General features: G+C 60.6%; 2 protein-coding genes across 2 annotated transcripts; one reads left to right on the top strand and one right to left on the bottom strand.

Annotated features, from left to right (window-relative positions):
- Positions 1-951: 951 nt before the first annotated feature.
- LMNTD2 (lamin tail domain containing 2) lies at positions 952-5,695 on the top strand. The gene is made up of 14 exons (XM_088832034.1): positions 952-1,139; positions 1,233-1,394; positions 1,747-1,825; positions 1,949-2,104; positions 2,375-2,446; positions 2,529-2,617; positions 2,939-3,237; positions 3,502-3,769; positions 3,873-4,068; positions 4,160-4,279; positions 4,364-4,560; positions 4,783-4,908; positions 5,001-5,046; positions 5,564-5,695. Exons 1-14 carry the CDS (start codon positions 952-954, stop codon positions 5,693-5,695), a joined length of 2,130 nt encoding a protein of 709 aa, XP_088688160.1.
- Positions 5,696-5,791: 96 nt separating this feature from the next.
- Positions 5,792-21,052, bottom strand: LRRC56 (leucine rich repeat containing 56). The gene is made up of 13 exons (XM_055415133.2): positions 20,989-21,052; positions 20,229-20,302; positions 19,571-19,758; positions 17,422-17,509; positions 16,781-16,841; positions 10,191-10,287; positions 9,908-10,108; positions 9,053-9,236; positions 8,498-8,674; positions 8,353-8,417; positions 8,111-8,253; positions 7,761-7,894; positions 5,792-6,702 (listed from the first exon to the last, which is right to left on the bottom strand). The coding sequence occupies exons 3-13, from the start codon at positions 19,745-19,747 to the stop codon at positions 6,413-6,415; spliced, it is 1,617 nt and encodes a 538-aa protein (XP_055271108.2). The 5' UTR covers positions 19,748-19,758; positions 20,229-20,302; positions 20,989-21,052; the 3' UTR covers positions 5,792-6,412.
- Between the last annotated feature and the right edge of the window lie 776 nt (positions 21,053-21,828).

Here is a 21,828-nt window from a genome sequence, read left to right as displayed (position 1 = left end):
GGTCAGAGCTCAGCAAGCCGCTATCCCAGGTTCTCAGGGCTCTCCCCTCCCTCATGTCCCTTTCCCCAGACAGCTGGGCCCCAGTGAGGTCACATGCTTAGCACAGCCATCCTTCTGGCCTGTGGACACACTCACAGAGCAGCAGTGCCCCCAGCACCCACTGACTGCCATGGTCAGCCAGGGAGGGCACATGGGAGCCTCCGCAGGGTTGGTTGGGGCTGTTGAGCTGAGCGGGTGGTGGTGGCAGGCCCTGTGGGTCACTCTGTGTCCCCTGGGTCTGTTGAGGTTAGCTGGGCTGTAGGTCAGCCCCTCACTGCTTCTCCTTCAGGCTGGACAAGGACAGGGCAGGCTTCACCTGGGCCCCTGGGCTGGGTCTCCCTGGAGGGGCTCCTGGTAACAAACAGCCCCTCCCTCTGACTGCTGGTTTCCATGGCAACCCTCAGAGTCTTTCTCCCCCCAGGCCTGCTTGGACCTTAGGCCTCAGGTGAGTGCTGGGGAGGACCCTGGCTCTGAGGGGACAGAGACCACGCCAGTGAAGGACCAGCACCTTTGGGGACCTGTGTCTAGGCTGGGGGACAGGTGCTCAGGTACTGGAAGCAAGGGTGGCAGGGAGAGGACAGGGAATGGCTGAGCACCCAAGGATATTGTGCCAGGGCTAGGGGTGACCTGCTGCCCTGGCCTTCTCAGAAACGCGCAGGTGTAGACACAGGTAGTGTGCTATTCAGTGAGGCAGACACACACGTGTGCTCTCTCACACACATACACACTCTCTCTCTCTCTCTCACACACACACACACACCTTCTTGGAGAGTGACCCCCCGTGAACCAGCAGAGCCGTCTGGGGCTGTCATACACAAGGTAGGCTGTGTAAGGAGAGCCCTGCAGGGTGCACACACCAGACCCAGTGCAGCCCCACCACCCCTCCTCCCAGCGCCCCCAGCAACATCACGAATGGCCCCCAAGTCTTGTCAGGAGGCTGAAGACACTGAGGAAGAGGCTCTCGCGTCCCTGGTGGACCAAGAACCAGTGAGTGGCTACGTGGGGCCTCCAGCGGCTGCCGCTACAGACCCAGTAGCCCCCACGTGCCCTCAGGACGCCAAGTCCAGCTCCACCAGGATGGCCTCCTCCATGAACCTGCAGTAAGCAGCGGGGGGGGGGTGTGGTCAGCGGCTCAGGCCATGCCAGCCAGACAGCAGGGCCTGATCAAGCAGCGAGGGGGGCTGGTGTTTCAGGTCAGCCTTGGAGTCCCTGGACCCCCGCACCCTGCGGCTGCTCTGTGGGCACAGGGAGTTGGAGATCCAGGCCCTGCGGTGGGCCATCCAGAATCAGCGTGAAGCCCGACACTGCTATATCCTGCAGGAGGTGGCTGGGCTTCCAGCCGAGAGGTCAGTGGTGTGCACTGGTCCCCCACCCACTCAGTCCCCGGCCCAGCGCTAACCTGGGGTTTATGTCTGATTCCAGCGTCAACCGCCGAGCCTGACCCCAGCCCTGACCCTGACCTACGCCTCTAGCCCCAGTTCTTACCTGGCTCTGATCCCCTGCCCTAACCCTAAAGAAGTTAATACACTGTAAACCACCCAGACCCTAGCCCCCGAGCATGTTGATGGGTGTTGAACCCAGCCTAGACCCCGCCTCCCACCCAGACCTCTTCAGGGCCTGACCCGCCCGCCTGGCACCCTAATGAGTGAAGAGGCTGCGGACCCAGAGGTGGGGCTGCTGAGACTACCCCTCCCCCAGGAGCTCAAGAAGTCAGGATACGTTCCTGAAAAACCAGGTCCAAAAGCTGACTTTGGAGTTGAAAGCGCAGAAGGAAAAGGCCCAGCTGGTGAGGGGCAAGAGGGATCAGGGACGGGGGTGGGGTGGGGTGGGGTGAGGCCCAAGCCAGGGAGGGGCGGGCCGGGGGCGGGGTCTGTGGGAGGCCCCGCCCACTGCTGACCCGCCTGAGCAGGAGAAGAAGCGCCTGGAGGAGAGGCTGCAGCAGACTGAGGACACGCTGCAGCAGCTGGAGGCCGAGCTGCAGGCCTTCCAGAAGTCCTGCCTCCTGCAGCTGGCCCGCTCCTCCTGGGTGGGCCGCGTGCTGCGGTCCTCCACGGGCAGCGTGGAGGTGAGCCTGGCTACAGGCGGCCCCCCAGCCCACCCTCCTTGGTCAACTGGCTGTCCCCTTCAGACTGGTGCTTCCACTCAGGGGCCTTGGCCTCCCTGGAGGCCTGCCTCCTGGATCAGGGACAAGCACCCAAGCCTGTGGTCCCTCCCCCCTGGCTCTTAGCAAGTGTGTGCCTCAGGTGCTGGGGAGGCTGGAGGGCAGAGTGGCCTTGGGCAGAGGGGTGTGCTCCTCCACCAGCCCCTGCCTGCTGGCCTCCTGTCCCCTGTGCAGGTGGTGACAGCAGAGACCCTGATGGACTTCAGTGACTTCTCTGAGAACGATCAGGCCCCCACTGCTGGGGAGGTAAATGAGGCCCTCCAAGTATGTTCTTGGATCTGCAGTCCTGCAGGAGGGTCAGGTCAACTGCCTGTTGCCCCCTGGCCAGGGTTTCCGGCTGGAGGATGTGGACTGGAACAGCATTGCCCACCGGTACCCCAACCTCTTCACCAACCTCGAGTCCAACTCAGATCAAAGGTAACTGCGCAGGATGGTGACTCCCCAGGGGGGAGGGAGAAGAGGCGAGGGCCTGCCTTGGCTGGGATGAACCAAAGTCCAGGTTCCACCCTTTAGTGTCCGTGGACAGGTCATTTAACTCTTCCAAGCATCAGTTCTCTGACCTGCAGCTTGTAGTCAGGGATGAAGGGAAACCATTCTGGGGCCATCTCTGTCTACCCATGAGCCCTTTGCCCAGGTGGGGTCCTAGGGACTGGGGCCACAACTTGGTGGGCCCTGCCCCCATCTGATGGAGGTCAGATGGGGGCAGGGCTGGGGTCCAGGAGCCAGAGGCCTGGGCAGCAAGTTGGTCATGATCTGCAGGCACCCCCGGACCCCGCAGCTCCCCGCAGCCTCGCCGCCTGACCAGTGGAGCGCAGATCTGGGCTGTAGGCACCAAGAGCACAATCTCAAGAGTGTCGAGTGGAGCTGCTTGCCCTTGGGCGCCAGCAGCTCCGGGGGCGCCGACTCCGAGTCCAGCAACAGCCAGCTGGCGGCGCATAAAGTGACAGGGGACCGTCCCCCAGTGCCTGACCGCACTGCCGAGCAGGTGGAGGCACGGGCACAGAGCCTCTGCAGGGACAGCCAGGCAACATTCGGAGGTGGGGCGGGGCGGGTCTCCCCTGGCTTCTTCCCCCTCCCACACCTGCAGGACTGTGATCTCTGCCCCAAGCCCCGAAGGACATCCCCTAACCTCCTGGCTTTCACAGTTGCCCAGTTTGAGGCAACGGGGGCCTCTCCAACCCTGTCCCTAGGGGTTAGGGTGGGCTTGGAGGACTCCTGACGCTGCCTTTGTGCTCTGGCTTGAATCCACTTGCCGCCCACCCCCCACCGAGTACTGCACAGTGTTCCTCTGCTCCCCCCAGGTGCCGGGGCCCACTATCCCTCCTGCTCAGATCTGATCCCTAGTGCTGCTCCTCTCCCACATGGACCTTCAGGGCACTGTGGGCCAGGTCCGGCCTCACAGGAGATTTCCCTGGTGGACCCTGGACCCTCCAAATTGGGGTTCCCCTCCCGGGAAGTCCGCCTCTCCGTGCATCTCCAGAAAACCCACTCAGAGGAGCAGGGCAAGAATGGCCAGGAGCCTGAGTCTGGGGTGGATTCCCATCTCTGGCATTCCAGGCGCTGTCCAAGGTGAGGAGGGGACCCAGCTGGGACTGCAGGGTCAGGTCTCCTAGAGGGACCATGGTGGGAGGGACCCCACTGACTTGGCACAGAGCCCCGGCCTGCGCTCCAGCCCCAGCCCCACGGGCTCCTGCCTGAAGATCGTGGCGGTTAGCCGCCGCCAGAGGTTCGTGCGCATCCTCAACCAGTCGCTGGAGGAGACGGTGGACCTGGGCGGCTTCGTGCTGCAGCAGCTGGTGCTCGACTTCCCCGTGTGCATGTACCGTTTCCCACCCAGCACCCTGCTGGCTCCACGGCACCACATCACGGTGCGCCCAGCTCCCCGCGCCCCTCGAGGCCCAGCCCTCCAGCGACCAGCCCCTTCACCCGGCGCCCCCCACCCCCGCGCGCTCTTCCCAGGTGTGGGGCGAGGGGCCCCGCAGTACCAGGCGGCAGCAGCCCTCCTCCTTGGGCCAGGAGCCCGTCCACTTCTACTCAGGCCAAAGCTACGTGACCCTCCTCCTGAATCCCCAAGGCGAGGTCAGAGCGGGTCCCAGCGCGGGTGGGGGGACGGGCCGGCTTTGTGGAGTAGGGGTGACTTCTGTGTTTCCCACGGCCTCGTAGGTCCTCAGCGAGCACCAGTCCCCATATTGCGTGACCCCAGTGTCCAGGATCTTCGCAGACAACACCGATTTGTCCATCGACTGTTTCCCACTCTCAGAGACCTGGCCCGGAGCTGACCTTGCAGATCATCAGCCCCAGCCTCGACCCCCGCGCAAGGGTCGGGTGCGGGAGGCCCGGTCTGGGCGCCGGAGGCCGGGGTGGGGACCGCGGGTCCCTCAATGCCTGCTTCCTCCCCAGGCCCGGACTTGGCAAAGACCCCAGACTCCCTGCTAGGACTGCCCCCCGCCCCGTCCCTGGTCCCACTTTTCCGCCTGTGCTGGACTCCCCTCAGGTCTTCCACCTCCCCAGGCCGCGTTTGCCCCGGGACCACCCCTTCCCGCTGGCAGGCTGTCTCTCACGACCCCTCCCCACCTCGCCAGGCCTAGAGTCCAATTGCCCCGCCTGAGTACCATCAAGCTCCTCCGCCAGCGAGAGGTGCCAGTATGGCCCGAGGATGCGGCCCAGACCCACCCAGATCTCTTGCCCGCCATCCCCAGCCCCGGTGAGTGCGAAGCTGGGAGGAACGTGGAGGAGGGGCGGCCGGCAAGGAGGGGGCGCCCGGACGACCCCACCCATCCTCTTCCCGAGCAGAGGTCAGGGTGGGCCTCCAGGACTGCCAGGGTAGGAAGGAGCAAAAAGTCCGGGTGAGTGCCCCGCCCAGCCCCGCCTCAGACCACGCCCAGAGACCAGCCCTCCACCAGGCCCCGCCCACCCTCAGAACCCGCCCCTCCTCAGGCCCCGCCCTCAGGCCCCTCCACAGGCCCCGCCCTCCACAGGCCCCGCCCCATCACCGGCCCCCGCCCACAGGCCCCGCCCTCCACAGGCCCCGCCCTCAGCCCCCACAAGGCCCCGCCCTCCACAGGCCCCGCCCCATCACCGGCCCCCGCCCTCAGGCCCCGCCCCGTAGGCCCCCGCCCTCAGGCCCCTCCGCCAGGCCCCGCCCTCCACAGGCCCCGCCCCATCATCGGCCCCCACACTCAGACCCCGACCCTTCCACCGGGGCCCCTGCACCACCCTCAGGCCCCACCGCACCCCCAGGCCCCGCCCTCAGACCACGCCCCACCCTCAGACCCCGCCTCGCCCTCGGCCCCGCCCTCAGGCCACGCCCCCGTCAGGCCCCGCCCCTTCCCGCCCAGCGGCCTCTCGGGCTCTGCCCCCCAGGTGTGCCGGAAGAGGGTGGACCGCGGCTGTCCCATGGTGGCGCTGTCGGTGCAGAGCACGGCTGAGAGTAGGTTCGGCTTCCGCTTCCTCAGCTGCCCACCCATCACCGCGGACACTCGCTGGCCGCTGTAGGGTAGGGCCCGGCGGCGGTACCGGCGCCTGCGCCCCCACGTCTCCACGACTGTGTCAGTGGAGCGGGGAGAAGCACGGGAGGCAGACGGTGCTGGCTGCATAATTTATTGAACTAAGGCCGCCTACCAAGTAAACCGCATTTCTGTACAGCTAGGAGTCAAAAATGATTCCTTTGGTTTCCGGGTATCCGGCCCCAAGAGGAGGGGGCTGGTCGTCCCATCCCCACGCGGGGAACCTCACCGGTCCACCAGGGTTGGCCGATGGCAAGCGCTTCTACTTGGGACCGCAGCAGTCCGAGGGTGGCTTAGAGCCCTGGGTGGCTGGAGGGCTGGCCAAGGGCTGGCCAGGGCCCAGCTGCAGGCAGCTTGGTTGGGGCCCAACCTGCTTTCTTTCAGGCCTGCTCCTCAGGTAAGGCCAGGCCACATGGAATAGGTGGGCAGCTGGGCCAGTGGTGGGGACTTGTGCGTTCTATCCTGGGCTCTACCTCTTCCCCCCTTGGTGGTCCCAGCTCCTGACTTCCCTCCACCAAGAGGGTCCTCTCCTGTGCCAGGTCCACTTCCCCACCCAGCACACTCACCCAGGTGCTCTGGATTCTATGAGGTCTGAGTGCACGCTGGGCCTCCCACAATTGCCCTGGGGCCCTTGGCCACCCACCAGGACAGCCTGGCAGTGGGTAGGGGTGTACATGAGGGTGGGGTCAGGCTGGGGTGGTGAGTGTCAGGTGCGGCATGTACCGGAGGCTGGGGGTCTGGCTGCTGAGTCTGGGGCTGGCTTTGGGCCTGGACATCCCTCTGCTCGAGGACTGGGGCCCGAGGTCACTTCTCGGGCTCTCAGGGCAGTCACTGGGGCCAGCCCCTGACCCAGGCCAGGCCCCAAACTACCCAGGGCTCTGAGCCTACGCCCCCGGAACTGCAGATCTGTGGACCCCCAGGAGTTGCGGCCCCGGGCTGGCATGAAGGACTTGGGGGGACGGGGGATCAGGTTGTACCCCGAGGTCCTGGAAGACTCTGGGAAAGGAGGAAAGACAGCAGGTCAGACAGGGCCACCGGGCTCATCAGGGTCACTGGGGCCAGGCCGCACAGCAGGGCTGCAGTGTCTGCTTACAGACAGGTGCCCCGGGGTCATTCCCAAACCTCCCCCATGCAGCGAAGCCCTGGCACCCACCTGAGGGCAGGCTGGGTGGGTGTGTTCGTGGTCACCCAGTGCCCACCTGGACCCTGACTGGAGTAGGAGGTCCTAGCACCTCTCTGCCATGCCTCCAGCCACTATTGCTGGCTGCCTGCCTGTGCTCTCTCCTCCCCTCCGCCCTCAGCTCAGCGGCTCCTCAGCTCCGCCTCAGCCAGGTGGTGAGGTCCCTGGCTGTCTCAGGCCCGCCTTCCCCAGCCCCCTCCCCCAGGCACAGCAGCAGCACAGCAAGTGCAGAGCTTCGGCCCTGTCACTGCTCACCCTGCCCACCCTGCCCCTGCCCTGCAGGGTCTTTCAGCAGAACTTGCAGCCCCTGCTTACAAATGCCCCCTCCCCAGGTTTGCCTGCCCAGCTGTTCTTCAAGTCAGTTCAAACCTTTCCTCCAGGAAGCCCCCCTAGCCCCTTCTCTCTGCCTCAAAGCCCCTGCATTGGCTCTGCTCAGCCATGGTCACTCAAGCCAATGTCCCTGAGGGAGGGTCTTGCCTGGCTTAGTTCTGGCCCAGCCTAGGACAGGCCCTGTCTGCAGAGGAGAGGCAGTAGCCGCCACCCGCCACCCCCCACCGTGGTCTCCTGCCCACCACCTGGGGACCTTGCTCCCTTCGCTGGGCTCTGGGGAACCTCCGCGGGTCTGCCCTGTGTGTTGGCCCTGGCCCCTCCCCGGGCCACTCACTCTCATTCAGGGCCACTCTGGCTCCGGGTGCACCTGCCTTGTAGGGAGGACCTCCCCTCCCCCTCTCTCAACCGGCTGACCCGGCTGCCTGGCCCCTGGGCTCAGAGGAGGGGAACGTGAGCCCCCACACCCTGGAGAGGCCCTCCCTGCCCCTCCCGCCTCAGCCCGATGCTGCTCTATCCGAGGTGCTGGTTCTATCGGGCAGGCTACCTGGGGCCTGGCTTGGGGAGCTGCGCTGAGGCTTGGGCCCAGCCTTGTCCTCTTGCTCTTCAGGGCCCCTCTGTGGGCTCCAGGGGGCTGCGGCCCCCTCCTCCCAGAACTCTGGGCACCTACTGGGAAGGGGGCTGGGGTATGGGCAGGGGAGGCTGCGGCCTGCTCCTCCTTTGGAGCAGATCCCAGAGGAATGTGACTTGGGGCAGCCTTGGGTTCCCGTGACCCGACCCTCCAGCCACCCGGGGACCAGCGACCACTCAGCCAAGGCAGGTCCCAGCCACAAGCCCGCCCCCCCGATCAGAGCACACAGGGTGGCAGGGCTGGGGTGTGGGGCAGGGGGCACCCACCGCAGGTTCAGCTCCCTCAAAGACTGAAGCCCGGCCCAGGCCAGGAGGTCACGATCGTTGGCAGGGTCAGGCCCCAGGGCAGAGGCCCTGGGGGCCAGCTCTTCTGGCCTGGGAGAGGGCAGCTTCTCTGGGTGTACCCCAGCCTGGGAAGGGAGAGGGCTGGTTCAGGACACGGCCTGCTGGGGCTAGGGGGATGGGTGCCTCCTGGCCAGGGTGCCACCCACCGTGGGGGTAGGCTGTACCTGGCACTGGTGCCGACGCTCCTGCAGGCCTTTGGTGGGGTTCCCACAGAGGACCTGGCCGGCGCCTAAAGAAGAGGGTGTGGTTGGGCCTGGTTTGGGGCTAAGGGGCTTCAGGGCCAGCTTCACACTGAGGTGGGTCACCTACCGTGGGTGAGGTTGCTGGCATCATCCTCTGGGGCTGGGCCCTTGGGAAGAAGGCCTTCAGGCAGGGGCACCCCGGTAACCAGCAGGGAAAGAGGCAAGCGCCTGAGGGCCCCAGGCTGGGTCTCAGGCAGGCACAGCTCCGGGCTCAGTCTCCACATGGCGGAGCCGTGGGTTCGATCTGCCCAAGGGTCAAATTCAGAGGTCACCAAGGTCCATGCCAGTTGGTCAGCCAGGAGTGCCCCCAGCTGAACCCCATCCACGGAGCCCGCCCCCAGCGTCAGTGTGCCTGAGGCCCTGAGTCACGGGGTGGCAGGTTTCTCCTTTCCCTCTGCGGATGGGGGGGAGGCCAGCACCAAGGCTGCTCCCAGGTACGGCATCCTGGCCTGGAGTTGTGTGTGTGCAGGACTCTGGGGACAAGGGGTCAGGTCTGAGAAGGGACACAGGAGGCGGCCTGCGGGCGGGACCAGGGTGCAGCCCCTCCTGGGGCTCGCAGGTGAGGTCCGCAGGCTGGGCTGGGTGGCCCCAGCCCGAGGCCCCTGGACGTGGCGGCGTGTACCTGGCCCGGGGATCAGGCTGCCTAGGATGCAGCCCTCCTTGATGGCCTCCTTCACCAGGAGCCAGTCCTGGTCCAGCTTCCGGGAGGCCGGCAGGCCCTTGTGTGCCACGGGCAGCTCGTCCAGGACCTGCAGCTGGGGGATGAGCTTCCTGACCTCTGCCCTGTAGTTGTAGCTCCGGGGCACCTGTGGGTGGGGGGTGGGCCTGAGTCCGGGGGACCCGTCAGGCCAGCCTGGGCCTGAGCTGCTCCCCAGCCCCGCTGTGGGCAGGGCAGGGGAACCAGGGTTTGCTGGGGCCAGGCCCGCCTGGGTCACTCTGGAACCTCGGGGACTGCTGGGACCCTGGGCTGTTGCCCATGCATGATCGCATTCTCCGGGCTCACTGCTAGGGTCCAGGGCTACCCTCTGGCCTGCAGGGCTGCTCTGAGTTTGGAGCTTAGCCCCGTGGGTGGTGGAAGCAGCCAGGCGAGCGGAGGGAGCTCTGGTCGAGGTGGTGCGGCCCCCAGCATAGGGGCACCTCTGAACGGGGCCTGCGGGGTGTGCATACATGGCTCCATGTGGAGACTGAGCCCTGCATGGCGTGTGCACAGACCTCTCCTGGGAGCACACGTGAGCCAGGGCCTTGCCCCGCTGTGTGTGGCCCTTCGGAGTCCAGTCGTGCGTGGCCCAGGGAGACGTGGGGGTGGCCGCTGGGCCCCCAGCAATATGAGAAGGAGCTCCCAGTGAGGAGGCCCCTACATGCCCTGGGCAGGTCCCCCGGGATCTGCTGCGACCTGACCCGTTTAGGCGGGCAAAGTGGTCCCCCGGCCGGCCGAGGGGCTGGCACCACAGATTGCCTCCCACCCGGTGGTGCCCACCTGGTGGGCTGGGCCGGGGCCTGGCCACAGGCAGAGTGGGTTGCCCTCCAGGGTGAGCGTGGCCAGCCGTGGGCACAGCTGCAGGTAACGCAGCTGCCCCGGGTCCTCCACGCAGTTGCCTTCTAGGTCCAGCACCTCCAGCTGCTCCAGCAGGCACAGCGGGCTCAGGTCCCAGATGTCGTTGTAGGAGAGGTAGAGTTCCTGGGGGGCACGGCAGGGGAACGGGTGCTCAGCCAGGGCCGCCCCGCCCCCTCCTCCCCCCGACAGGGCAGGGCAGGCCCACCTTCAGGGCAGGAAAGGCGCTGATGCCGTCCAGGTCAGCCAGGCCGCAGCGAGCCAGCCAGAGCACCCGGAGGTGGCCCAGGGAGGTGCCCAGGTCCCTGCAGGGGGCAGGGCGCTGGTCAGTGCTGTCCTGGGTGTGGGGGGCTGTGTCGGTGACCGCGTAGACCCTGTGCCCCGCCACCACCCACATCTGCTGTCTCCAGACATGGGGGCCGCTGGGACCAGCTTGCGTGGCCCAGAGTGCCCGGCCGCCTGCCTTCCCTCCTGGCTGCAGCCGCTAGAGGGCCCAGGCCTGGCTGCAGGTCGCTCTTGCGCTTGATGGCTGCTGCCCACAGCAAGGACCTGGCCTTGCAGGGAGGACTTGGCCTCCCCAGCGGGGCCAGCGGGGACCCTCCCTCCCACTCTCCCCAGGCCTTTCTTGCAGGTGACTTCCCCCCCTGCAGCCCCTCCCTGCAGCTGTGCCTGCAGAAAATCCCCTCCCCGCCGGGACCGGTCTGTGCCACCTCCCGTGTGGTGGCCGCTCCCCCACGGGTGGGCAGACCAGGACTCTCCATCAGCCCAGCCTTGGCGGGCCCCGCCTCTCCCATGGGGTCCTCTCAGCCTGGACGTCCCTCGGCTCCAGTCAGGGCCTGGCTGTCTGTCCTGCAGCCTCCCCATCGGCTCCTGGACTGCGCTCGTCTGTGCTCTCTCTCCTAACGTCCTCTCCTCTCAGCTCTGGAGCTCGGCCTCGCCCATGTGATCGCACCATCGGCCCTTCTCTCTGCCATTTCCAAGCCTGCACCTTTCCTCTGCTTCCTGGGAGGTCCCCTTGTCTTCCCTCGTTGCCCTTAATATCACACATTTAATTCCTAAGCACCCTTAGCTGTTCTCTCATCTTTTTCCGTAGAATGCTGTTTCTCTCATCTTTTTCCGTAGAATGCTGTTGTTTTTTTTTTGCTGTTTTTGTTTTGAGGGTCCAAAGAGGCCATGTGTTCTTCTGTGCCTCTCAGAATGTTCCCTGAAGGTGCCTGGATGTCTTACTCCCCCCTGGCACTGTCCACAACCGCTGAGCCTGCAGCCTGTGTGCCGCACCTCCCGAAGCCCACATGCCCAGGAGCCCATGCTGGGCATCAAGAAGCCACTGCGGTGAGAAGGCCCATGTACCTAGAGAGTAGCTCCTGCTCGCGCCAACTAGAGAAAGTCTGAGCACAGCAAGGAAGACCCAGGGCAGCCATAAATAAGTTAATCAATTTTAAAAATTGTTAACGATATCAGAATAAAACTAGTAATAACTACAAAAATCAGAGAAGATGAACAGAGCCCAATGCTGACTCTTTAAAAACTTACAGACAACCCTTTGGCAAGACTGATCAAGGATAAACAGAGGGACCATGCAAATTAATGTATGGGACTTAAAAAGAGGAATAATTATGGTCTCGGCAGCAATTTAAAATAGCAAAAGACCATTAAGAACCACCTTTACAGCAATATTCTTGAAAACCCAGAGAGCTGGCATCGAAAGACAGAAAACCAGGGCATTCCCTGGCAGTCAATGCAGGAGACATGGGTTCAACCCCTGCTCGGGAAACTCAGGTCCCACCTGCTTCACAATTAAGACCACACACCACGAGTGCTGAGCCCATACGCCCCAACTAGAAAACCGCCACTCTGCAATGAAAAATCCCACACGAGGCAACAGAGGTCCATGTGCCACCTGATGCAGCCAAATAAATAAATACTTTTTTAAAAAAGGAAGGAAAAGTAGACCCATAGCTACTGAAGAAATCAAATCGTCACCAACACCCCTTCCTCCTCTCTGCCCCTGCCAAGTCCCCAGATTTGGATCAGTTTTAAAGTACATTCTATTATGGAATAGTCAATATCTTCTATAATACTTTCTTATACGGAAGTTTTTTTAAAGAAAAATTAGGCAATTGAACAGTCAAAGCGTGGGTCTGAGTCAGTCCTCGATTCCAGGACCAGAGAAGTACAAATTGGACCATCAGTGGGCTATTACTGACAAAGACAGATGTGAAAATTTTGAAGCAAATATTTTAATGTTACAGTGATTTAAAAATAGCTCATCAAGTAGTGTTACTGCAGGAATATAAGGATGAATTACAAAATCTGTCAGTGGAATCCAGTATACAAGCAGACTAAAGGAGTAATGTCACTTTATGATCATGTCAACAGATGCAGAACACAGACACACATCCGTCCAGATCAGGAACTGGTCCTATCGTTGCCACTGCTTAACATCATGTCGGCTACTCGGTCCTGGCCAAAGCAACAAGACAGGAAAGAGAAGCAGGAAGATTGAAGTGAATGACAGTGCTCACACTTGCTGATAATATGACCGTCAGTATAGAAACCCAACTGAATTAACAAATTATTTGGACTAACAAGAGAGTTTGGCAATAATGTTTAAATACAAAACAAAGGTACAGTATTGCCAGAGGTAATAGACCCGTTCATGAAAATCAATTATTTTATTGATTAGAAAAATCTGTCCCAAATCAGCACAGTGTTTTTCTAAATTTGCAATGACCAAACAGAATACCGCCGAGACAGGGCCTCATCCGTGATTTTATCAAAACGCTGTGAATGTGTGGGAAGTAATGCGGTCCTGGTTTCAGGGAGCCCAGCCTTCAGAGGGGGCTGGTGTCCTGCCCTGTCCCAAGTGGCAGTGGGGTGCACAGGCGGGGGTCCTGCCTAGCCCGCTGCAATCACAGCTCCATCCCCTTGAGAGTGGTTACTGCAAGAGAGTGTACAGATCGTGCAATTCTGGCCAAAGAAACACAGAACGAATGCTGGGAACGGTCTTGTTCTTACCAACTCATGGCATAGAAGGGCACATTTCCTGCTGTGGGATGAACTGCATCCCTGCAAACTCACGTGTTGAGTCCTGGCCCTCTGGGCCTCAGAATGTGTCTCGATGTGGGAACTTGGTTTCTGCAGGTGTCATTAATAGAGCTGTGTGTGTACGTGCCAAGTTGCTTCAGTGTGTCCAGCTCTTTGCGACCCTATGGACTGTAGCCAGGGGCTCCTCTGTCCATGGGATTCTCCAGGCAAGAACACTGGGTTGGGGTGCCATGCCCTCCTCCAGGGGATTTTTCTGACCAAGGGGTCAAACCTGCATCTCTAATGTCTCCTGCCTTGGCGGGTGGGTTCTTTACTACCAGCGCCACCTGGAAGCCCTAGGGGAGATGAGGTGGGCCCTAATCCAATATGACTGGTGTCCTTTTAAAGAGGGGAAATTTGGATCCTGACACCAGGAGAAGAAGGCTATGCGAAGTGAAGGCAGGGGCTGGGCTGAGGGATGCCAAAGATGGCCATCAAGCCCCCAGGAGCGAGGAGCAAGCCAGATTCTCCTTCTGCCTCAGGAGACAAACCTTGATCTTGACTCGTGACCCCCAGACCTGAGTCAATTTCTGCTGTTCAAGTTGCCTAGTTTGTGATGCTCTGACGAGGCAGAAATAGCCTTTAAACATCTTCTTAAAGTTTATCAGTTGGAATGCTTTCAGCTGCAAGTTACAGAAACCTGTGTCCAGTTAGCCTAAGCAGTGAGAAACAGTTTATCCGTTCAGTGGGCAACTCAAAAGGGGGGAGGTGTGGTATAGAGGGGGCTTCCCTGGTGGCTCAGTGGTAAAGAATCTGCCTGCAATGCAGGAGCTGCACGCAGGAGACACAGGTTTGATTCCTAGGTCAGGAACTTTCCCCTGGAGCGAGGCATGGCAGCCCGCTCCAGTGTCCTTGCCTGGAGAGTCTCATGGACAGAGGAGCCTGGTTGAACTTTCCCCTGGAGCAAGGTATGGCACCCGCTCCAGTGTCCTTGCCTGGAGAGTCTCATGGACAGAGGAGCCTGGTGGGCTATGGTCCATGGGAACACAAACAGCTGGACACGACTGAGGCGACTCAGCATGCACGCATGTGTATACAAAAAAACTTATTCACGTTGTTGTACAGCAGAAACTAAACAGTGTGAAGCAATTATACTCCAATTAAAAAAAGAGAGTCTATTAAAAACACAAAAGCACACATGAATGGAGAGCTATACCATGTTCATGGATGTGTGTCACTTAAAGATTAACTGAACATGTGACTTTTAAAAATTCTCCCCTCCCCCCCAAAAAATCCAGAAGGATTAGGATGTGTGAAACTCAACAGACTGATTGTAAAACTCAAAGGCAAGAATAAGTGTCCAGGAACAGCTAGGTCAGCTTGGAGAAAGGAAAACTCAGATGAGGGTCACGTGTCACACAGAAGCACAGAGCCATACCATGAAGACAGAGCTCTCACCTCCCCAGCGTGCCCACGTGGCCTGGGGAACACTGACCCACCGGGCGCTGCAGAATAGAACTGGGTCCCCATCTCACACCAGGAGTCGGGGCAAACTGGCAGACAAGAAGGATTAAAGACCCATAAGTAAAAAGTGAGACCACAAATGAAGAGAATAGAAGACTGTCTCCAAGACCTTGGAGGGGAAGAGGTGGACGAACCTCCTAAAAACTCCCCTAGCACCAGCCAGAACTGATGGGCTAGAAAGTCACAATGAAGGGTTTCTGCTTGAGTTAGGAGGGGAGGCAGGGTGGAGAGTCACAAAGTCTCCAGTGCACCCAGGCTACACAAACAGCCCACAGGAATAGTTAAGGAGAGGGCGGGACTCACCTGAAAAGTCGGCATAAGGGGACACACCCACGGTCAAGGGGTGGGGAAGACTGTCCCTTGTCACTGTAATAGTCCCCAAGTTAGTTGTGTTACTGGGATTTCCCCACCCAGCAGACCTGGCAAAGGAAGGACGGGTCGAATGCTGGCTGGCCCAGAAGTCGGCCCCGCCAGTCCTCACATCAGGATACTTTCAGGGGCTGAATTCTCTCTTAGCTTTGGATGAAGTGACAATCATCACACAAAAGTCATTTCCCAGCCTTGTAACACCACTGAGGTTTTAAAGTCTTGACCATCCCTGTATCAGCTAAGCTGTAATACCACTCCTTTGGACAGTCATGTTGAACTAGTTCCCTTTCACAAATATTAGTTCACTTTCACACGATGGAGATTTGCAAACATCTTTTGGCCAAGTTTTGAGATTTGATAACAAAGATTTCTTCCATTTTGCACTATTGTTATTAAGGAACAGAACTCATTTTTGCATAAAATTTATGATGCAATTTTTCCTGGAATTGATTTTTCTTGTTTTTTTTTTCTTGAAATAAAATATTGTTTAGTTACAAATGGTACATCGTATTTAATCTTATATCTTCTACTTCTCTTCATAGTTTCCATTCTTTATATATTTTCTATATATTTTTATTGTTCTTTGAGCTAATATGTAAGCCTTAATGACGGGGAAAGTATGATTTTTGTCTCTGTTAACTTACAGGATTGATATCTTTGTTACAATATGGCTGAAAGTGAAGTGAAAGTGAACGTCACTCAGTCGTATCCGACTCTGCATGGACTCAATACAGTCCATGGAATTCTCCAGGCCAGAATACTGGAGTGGGTAGCTGTTCCCTTCTCCAGGGTAATCTTTCCAACCCAGGAATCGAGCCGGGGTCTCCTGCATTGCAGGCAGATTCTTTACCAGCTGAGCTACCAGGGAAGTCCTACAACATGACTAAGTCCTACAACCATGCACTAAGGCCATTTCCGAGAGCCTGGTTTCCAGACCCTTCCTTGCAGGTTCAGGGGCCACGCAGGAGCCGTGGGAGCCGGGTTCCCTGCTCGTCCCCGCCCACAGTGGGCACGCGGCCCCTGACCTTGTTTGCTTTCACTTTCAGGCTTTCAAGTATTTTATCAAACTCTTTTTGATGTTTATACGAATGAAGTGAAGTGAAGCGAAAGTCGCTCAGTTGTGTCCCACTGTTTGCGACCCCATGGACTATAGACAGTCCATGGAATCCTCCAGGCCAGAATACTGGAGTGGGTAGCCATTCCCTTCTCCAGGGGATCATCCCAACCCAGGGAGGAACCCAGGTCTCCTGCATTGCAGGTGGGTTCTTTACCAGCTGAGCCCCAGGGGAACCTTGTATGAAAGACCAGCAGTATAAATAGGCGGTTGTTCATGAGTTACTTCATCTTCTCCCCTGAAAATAACTGGACGCTCACAGCCCATTTAAAACATCGGGAGAACTTTCTAGATTTGCGGCTGGCCTCCTGCTGCCTCAGAACAGCTGTCTAGCTGCATAAAACACTCCGTTTGCTCAAACACGCAAATAAACTCTGATATTACTTCAGCATCGTCCTTTCCAGCCCGACAAAGTAGGTAAAAATCTTATTCTGTCCTTCATTTTGCACTTTGTCTTTTAAACTATCAAGATGTTCCCGTGTTTCACCTGGGGCCTGAGGCCCGGCTGGTGGTGAGGGGTGTGGGAGTGCCCCAAATCCCAAAGCCAGATGGTGATGCACCGTCCAGCCTCATGGGTGGGGGTTTCTTTGCCGAAGGTCGGTGGGCACTTCTGAGGACCACACAACCTGCGGTGACCGGCCCAAGCCAGCCCGCAGGCTGCAGGCAGAGTGCATCAGCCTCAGCGGGACCAGGGGTGGGTGTTAGAGCCAGAGACAGCGGGATGCCCGGGGCCCCCACCAGGCCGAGACCACTGGGGGACTCACCTCAGGGAGCCCAGGCAGCTGCCGTTCAGCTTCAGCTGGCTGAGGTTGGGCAGGTGCAGCCCTGCGGGGCACAGTGGGAGAGGTCAGGGCCAGCCCTGTCACCCTGGCACCCTACGGCGGCACCAGTGCCCCTGGTCCCTGATGCCTGTAGCTGCTGGGGCCCAGGGCGGCCTTGGGGCCACATGCTGACATCTGAGGCCCTGCTCAAACGAGGCAGGCCAGGGTGTACAGGGCGCCCTAAGTGGGCAGGGCACACAGGCGGCCACAGAAGCACCGGACTCTGGCAGGAAGTGTCCCGGCTGGTGCCCACACACCGATGGTGGGTATTGCCCCCAGGCCACTCCCGCGACTGGCCCCCGGGCCCTGCCTTGCAGGCATAGCCAGGCCAGAACCTCCATTGGCTCACAGCCTGGGCTCTAGAGCAGGGGACCCCAGGGCCCTGGGACGGGGCTCTGAGTCAGGACTGCCTCGGAGAACAGGATGCCGACACAGAATCTCTGTCCTCAGTCCCCGGAGAGAGGTGTGTGGGGCGGCCCATGAGGAGGGGGCATCCAAAGGCCGGGGCAGCGTCCGAGCAGGCAGACCCTCCAAGCGCAGCCTGGCTGGGATGGTGGTGGGCGTGTGTGGGGAGGGGCTCTCACCGAAGCTCCCCAGGCTGTTCTCACGGGTGTTGACACACATCTCCAGCACGCTCACCAGTCGGAGGTTATCCACCTGGGCCAGGGCCTGCTGCAGGGGTTGGGGCGTCAGCAGCACACGCACTCCCACCCTTCCAGTGAAACTCCTGCTTTTGGCCACAAGGCTGGAGCAGGTGCGGGAGTTTCCCTGCCTCACCCACATCAACTTCAGCCACGATCAGCTCTGGCTGGACCATAAGTGTGATGTTACAAGAGTGGAGACCGTGACCCCGCGTGGCTGGTGGGGCCATTGCCAGAGAAGGGCCTGCCCTGGGAGGGGCCTCATCGTAATGAGACCCATGGAGCAGCCCCAGTGCAGCTCAGGGCCTGGAGGCCAAGCCCTAGCCTCCCTCACACCCGTGGACAGTACACTGATACTGTAAGCTGTTGAGTTTGGGAACTATTTGTTACACAGCATCACTATAGCAATAGCTGACTCATACAAAACTTGAGACCTAGATGAAGCTCCAATAGCTGCCATAACAAAAACGATGAAATGACGTGGATTGGGCACTGGTGGCAGGGTTGGGGGTGAGGGATTACTAACATGAGTGTTACTAAACATGAGTAACGTGTTTAGTAACTTGAGTGTTACTAAAACGGGAAAGATGGAGGCACAGGTCATGTGATGATGCAATTTTTTGGTAAAAAGTTTCCAGTAGAAACCTGGCTGGCAGAAGATGCACAGTGAACTTGTGGTGGTGGGTACACAGGTGCCCAGCAAGATGTGGGCAGAGTGAACCAGCCACGGTTCACTGTGTTTGATGAGGCCCTGCAGGAGGCAAACTTCAGCTGGAATGGGGAGAGCCCAGGAGTTCTGAGACTTGTGGCTTGAAAAATACAATGGCTTCTCAACTCAAATCAGTGAAAAGAAAAATGAAGAAGGGCTTGGAGTCAGAAAGACCCCGTGAGACTCTGCCTCAGGGAGAAACTGGTTGCCAGGCACTGCTGGCCTTGGGTGGTGCTAGGAGGATCAAGGTCTGAGACCCCGGGCTCCAGTGACCGGGCCTGCAGAGACAGAGCGCTCCAGTAGCCAGCAGTGGGGTGGCTTTGGCATGGTGGGCACTGGATACAAATGTGCTAGGAAGCTTGACCGCTGAGGGCCACGGCCTGGACCGAGGTGGACGTGGCCGTCAGAGACCAGGAGTCTGGGCTTCTCTCACACAGGCAGTGAGTCTCCCCAGCCAGAAGCTGGGGAGAGGACGGGCAGATTCCAGGGTGGGCACGGGGCCCTGGTCAAGGCACCCACCCAGCGCAGGGGCTGGTACAGCAGCCAGCCTGACGTGACAGGTCCATGCTGGACCCAGACCTTGGGCACTGCTGGGCTGCAGGCCCGGCTGGAGGGCAGACACACAGGGGCCACGGGGGGTGGGGAGGAGCCCGCGGGGGTGTCCCATCCAGCAGCAGCGACCAGTGTGAGCCCCTCGAGTTGGTCGGAAAGGTGGGTGGGGTCCTGGGGCACCCAGGCTTCTTTCTGCGGAGTTTTGGTGGTTGTGTCACCCCGGGGTTGCCAAGGGTCTCCTCCCGTGTGCCTCTCACATGCGTGCAGGCGTGTGTGGGGGTGGAGGGGCACTGGACCGCGTGAGCCCTCAGCATGGCCAACGGTGGGCAGGTGAGGGGCGTGGCCAGGAGGGGACGGGGCCCCAATGCCAGGAGTGCAGGGCTGCACCCTGGGGTCGCCAGGCAGGAGCCTGCAGTCAGAGGGTCTTCAGAGCCTGTGGGGCCTCAGGGTGGGGGCAGTGACTGCCATGAGCACCCCGGGTTTGGGAGAAACGCTTCCACAGCTGGATCCACGGGGCACTGAGGCACCCCGCCGGAGCAGCCCCCTACTGCTTGCTGCCCGCCTCTGCTTGCAGCTCGTGAAGTTTGCGTGCTGTGTTCTCCGGGGGCCTGTCATCCTGTTTTCCACAAGGACGAGGACCCTTCTATCTGGTTCAGGGTCCCTGGAGCCCCACACACAGAAAATCCGTGGAAGGGCCTGGCTTGGGCCCTTCTGGACTGAATGCCGAGGGACTTCTGTGTCCCCAGGCATCTGGGGTTGGCTCCCAGGGGGAGCAGGGACCCGGGGAGCCGAGGGCATCTGGCAGCCAGCCAAGCCCAGCCCCGCACTCACCAGCCTGGCGGGCGACAGGCACTCCTCCACCAGCTGCTCGGTGTGGCCGCACCCACAGTGGCCTGGGGCCTTGCTCCGAGGCTGGGGGTTGTGCAGGCCCTGAGAGTTCAGCTCCCGCACTTGGATGCTGGCTGTGCTTGGCCGAGGCCCGCGGGCTCCGTCCCAGGCCTGGTCCATTCACACCCAACCTGCCGGGTGTAGGCAGAGGGCAAAGCTGGTCAGCCTCTGCTCCCCCTCTGATCCACAGTCTGGCCGAGACCCTGCAGAGCCGCTGACAGGTCTGCGCACACAGCAAGCCCCCCAAACCCCCCTCTGGCCCAGAGAAGGCCCGACAATGAAGCCAGAGCCTGCCTGGGCCCTCACAGTCCCTCCCTCGGCCTGGATTTGCACCCTGGCCTGGGCAGGCCGCCCTCCCGGTGCCTCTTCAGGGTCCTCGGGGGGGTGCTGCCGGCGCCAGCCTGCCCCTCTGGAGCCCCATGGAGGCCATGAGCCTGAGGCGCTTCCTCCAGGTCCTATTTGCTCCTCTGCCACTGGAAGCAGCAGCCAGCTCTGCCTCGGGCCTCATGTTGTCCTCCACCAATGGTCTCTGAGCCTGGGGCCTTCAGGACCAGGGTCTCAGTCACTCTCCCCCACCCCTGTGCCCACCGAACCCCCTCACCAGAAGACAGCTGCCTTTTCCCACCGTGGGTCAAACATCTGGGCAAGAGGGTGGCATGTGGCCCCAGGTGGCACCTGCGAGAGAGTCGAGTTGGCCTCCTGGTCAGGTCACTGTGCTCGAGGGACCTGGGACAGGCTGGGCCAAGGTCACAGGGCTCCGAGTGAGCAGGCGCAGAGGCAGTGGGGCTGTCAGCCTGAACCCTGGCCCTTAGGTCCTTTCAACCATCCTGGCCCGGCTGATGGGGGAAGACAGCCATGTGGGTGACCGACACTGGGGTCCCTCTGGGTCCCTCCAACGCAAATGCTTGGTCTTCATTCAAATCCCCACTTCCCTCCATCCTCAACTCCACTCTCTCCAAAAGGTGTGCCCGGCCTGTTGCTCTGGACCGTCCCCTGTGGGCTGGTCTCCCTAGGACCCTGCCCATCTTTGGTGTTACCCCCCAGGCTGCAGAGGAGGGGGCCCACCTGCACCAGCCTCAGCTGGCATTGCCCCTTAAAGATCCAGGTGCCTGTACCTGGCCCCGGACACTGGGATCATCTCTGCGAGTAGAGCCAGAAGGCTGTGGACCATCTCGGCTACTTCTGTCCACCTCGGGTCAAGGCGCCACTGGCCCCCATGCCTGTGCTCCGTTCTCCCTTCCCGGACTTATTCCCATAAGACCGGGCCCCTCCTGCAGCCCTCAGTGTTTTACGACTCTTTCAGTTCAGTGAGTGCCTTGCCCAAGACAGTGTGGGTTCTGTGCGGGCAGAACGTGGCTCACCTGCCATGTCCAGTGTGCAGAGCAAGGGCTCTGGAACATTCCCCGCACATCAGTGAACGTGGCAGGTGCAGCTTCCGGCCACTGCTTTTGTCTACCAGGCCCTGCGGGTGGTCACAATTCATCCTCCACATCAGGTCTGGAACCACCCACCCTGGCCGGGGTGGTGGGGGGTATCAGCTGGGCTTCACCAGAGAGGGTGGCAGGGAGTGGTGGGCCTTGGGAGAAGTTGCCTGGGCTACCAGGTGCCCTCATGTGAAAAGTGACCACACACCAAGGACCCAAGGAGGTGAAGCCATGCAGAGGAGCCTCAGGGAAGAGATTCATGAAATTTCTGGCCAGGATTTCTTTCCAAAAGTTCCTCTGCTGCCCACTTTTCTCCAGCTGGTGAAAGGCCCCGAGCCTCAAAGGACGACCCCAGCACCATGCTCCCTGTGAAGTGCTCCCCCCCTCCCCCGCCCCGGGATGCCAGCCTGGGGCTCTGGGAAAGGTCTGGGCTGGCCAGGCTGCATCTTGGGAAGCCAGTGGGCTACCCTCTTCCCTCTACGCCTGAGAGCAACTGACCTGAGGTCCTGCCCACAACCTGGCCCAGGGTATGGTCCCCTTTAGCCAGAGGTCCTGCGGTCCAAGGAGCAGGGCCTGGGTAGGAGGCTGAGGCTCTCGAGACACTGTCCCCTCACGTCCACTCACTGGCCTCGACCTGTCCACTCTGTTCACGACCTTGATCCCCTCCTGCCCTGCCCCTCCCTGAGGCCCCAAGCTGGAAACCTGGGGGCCTTTCTTCCTCTATGGCACAGGCGAATGCCAGCTTCTGGCTGGACTCACCGCCTCTCGGTCCCCTCC

This window comes from Moschus berezovskii, chromosome 25 (assembly GCF_049115385.1).
Source record: "Moschus berezovskii isolate FMDL1 chromosome 25, NW_MosBer_1.0, whole genome shotgun sequence".
NCBI classification, from domain to species: domain Eukaryota; kingdom Metazoa; phylum Chordata; class Mammalia; order Artiodactyla; family Moschidae; genus Moschus; species Moschus berezovskii.
The sequence above is the reverse complement of the archived record's forward strand: the minus strand, read 5'-3'. Positions and strand labels throughout refer to the sequence as shown.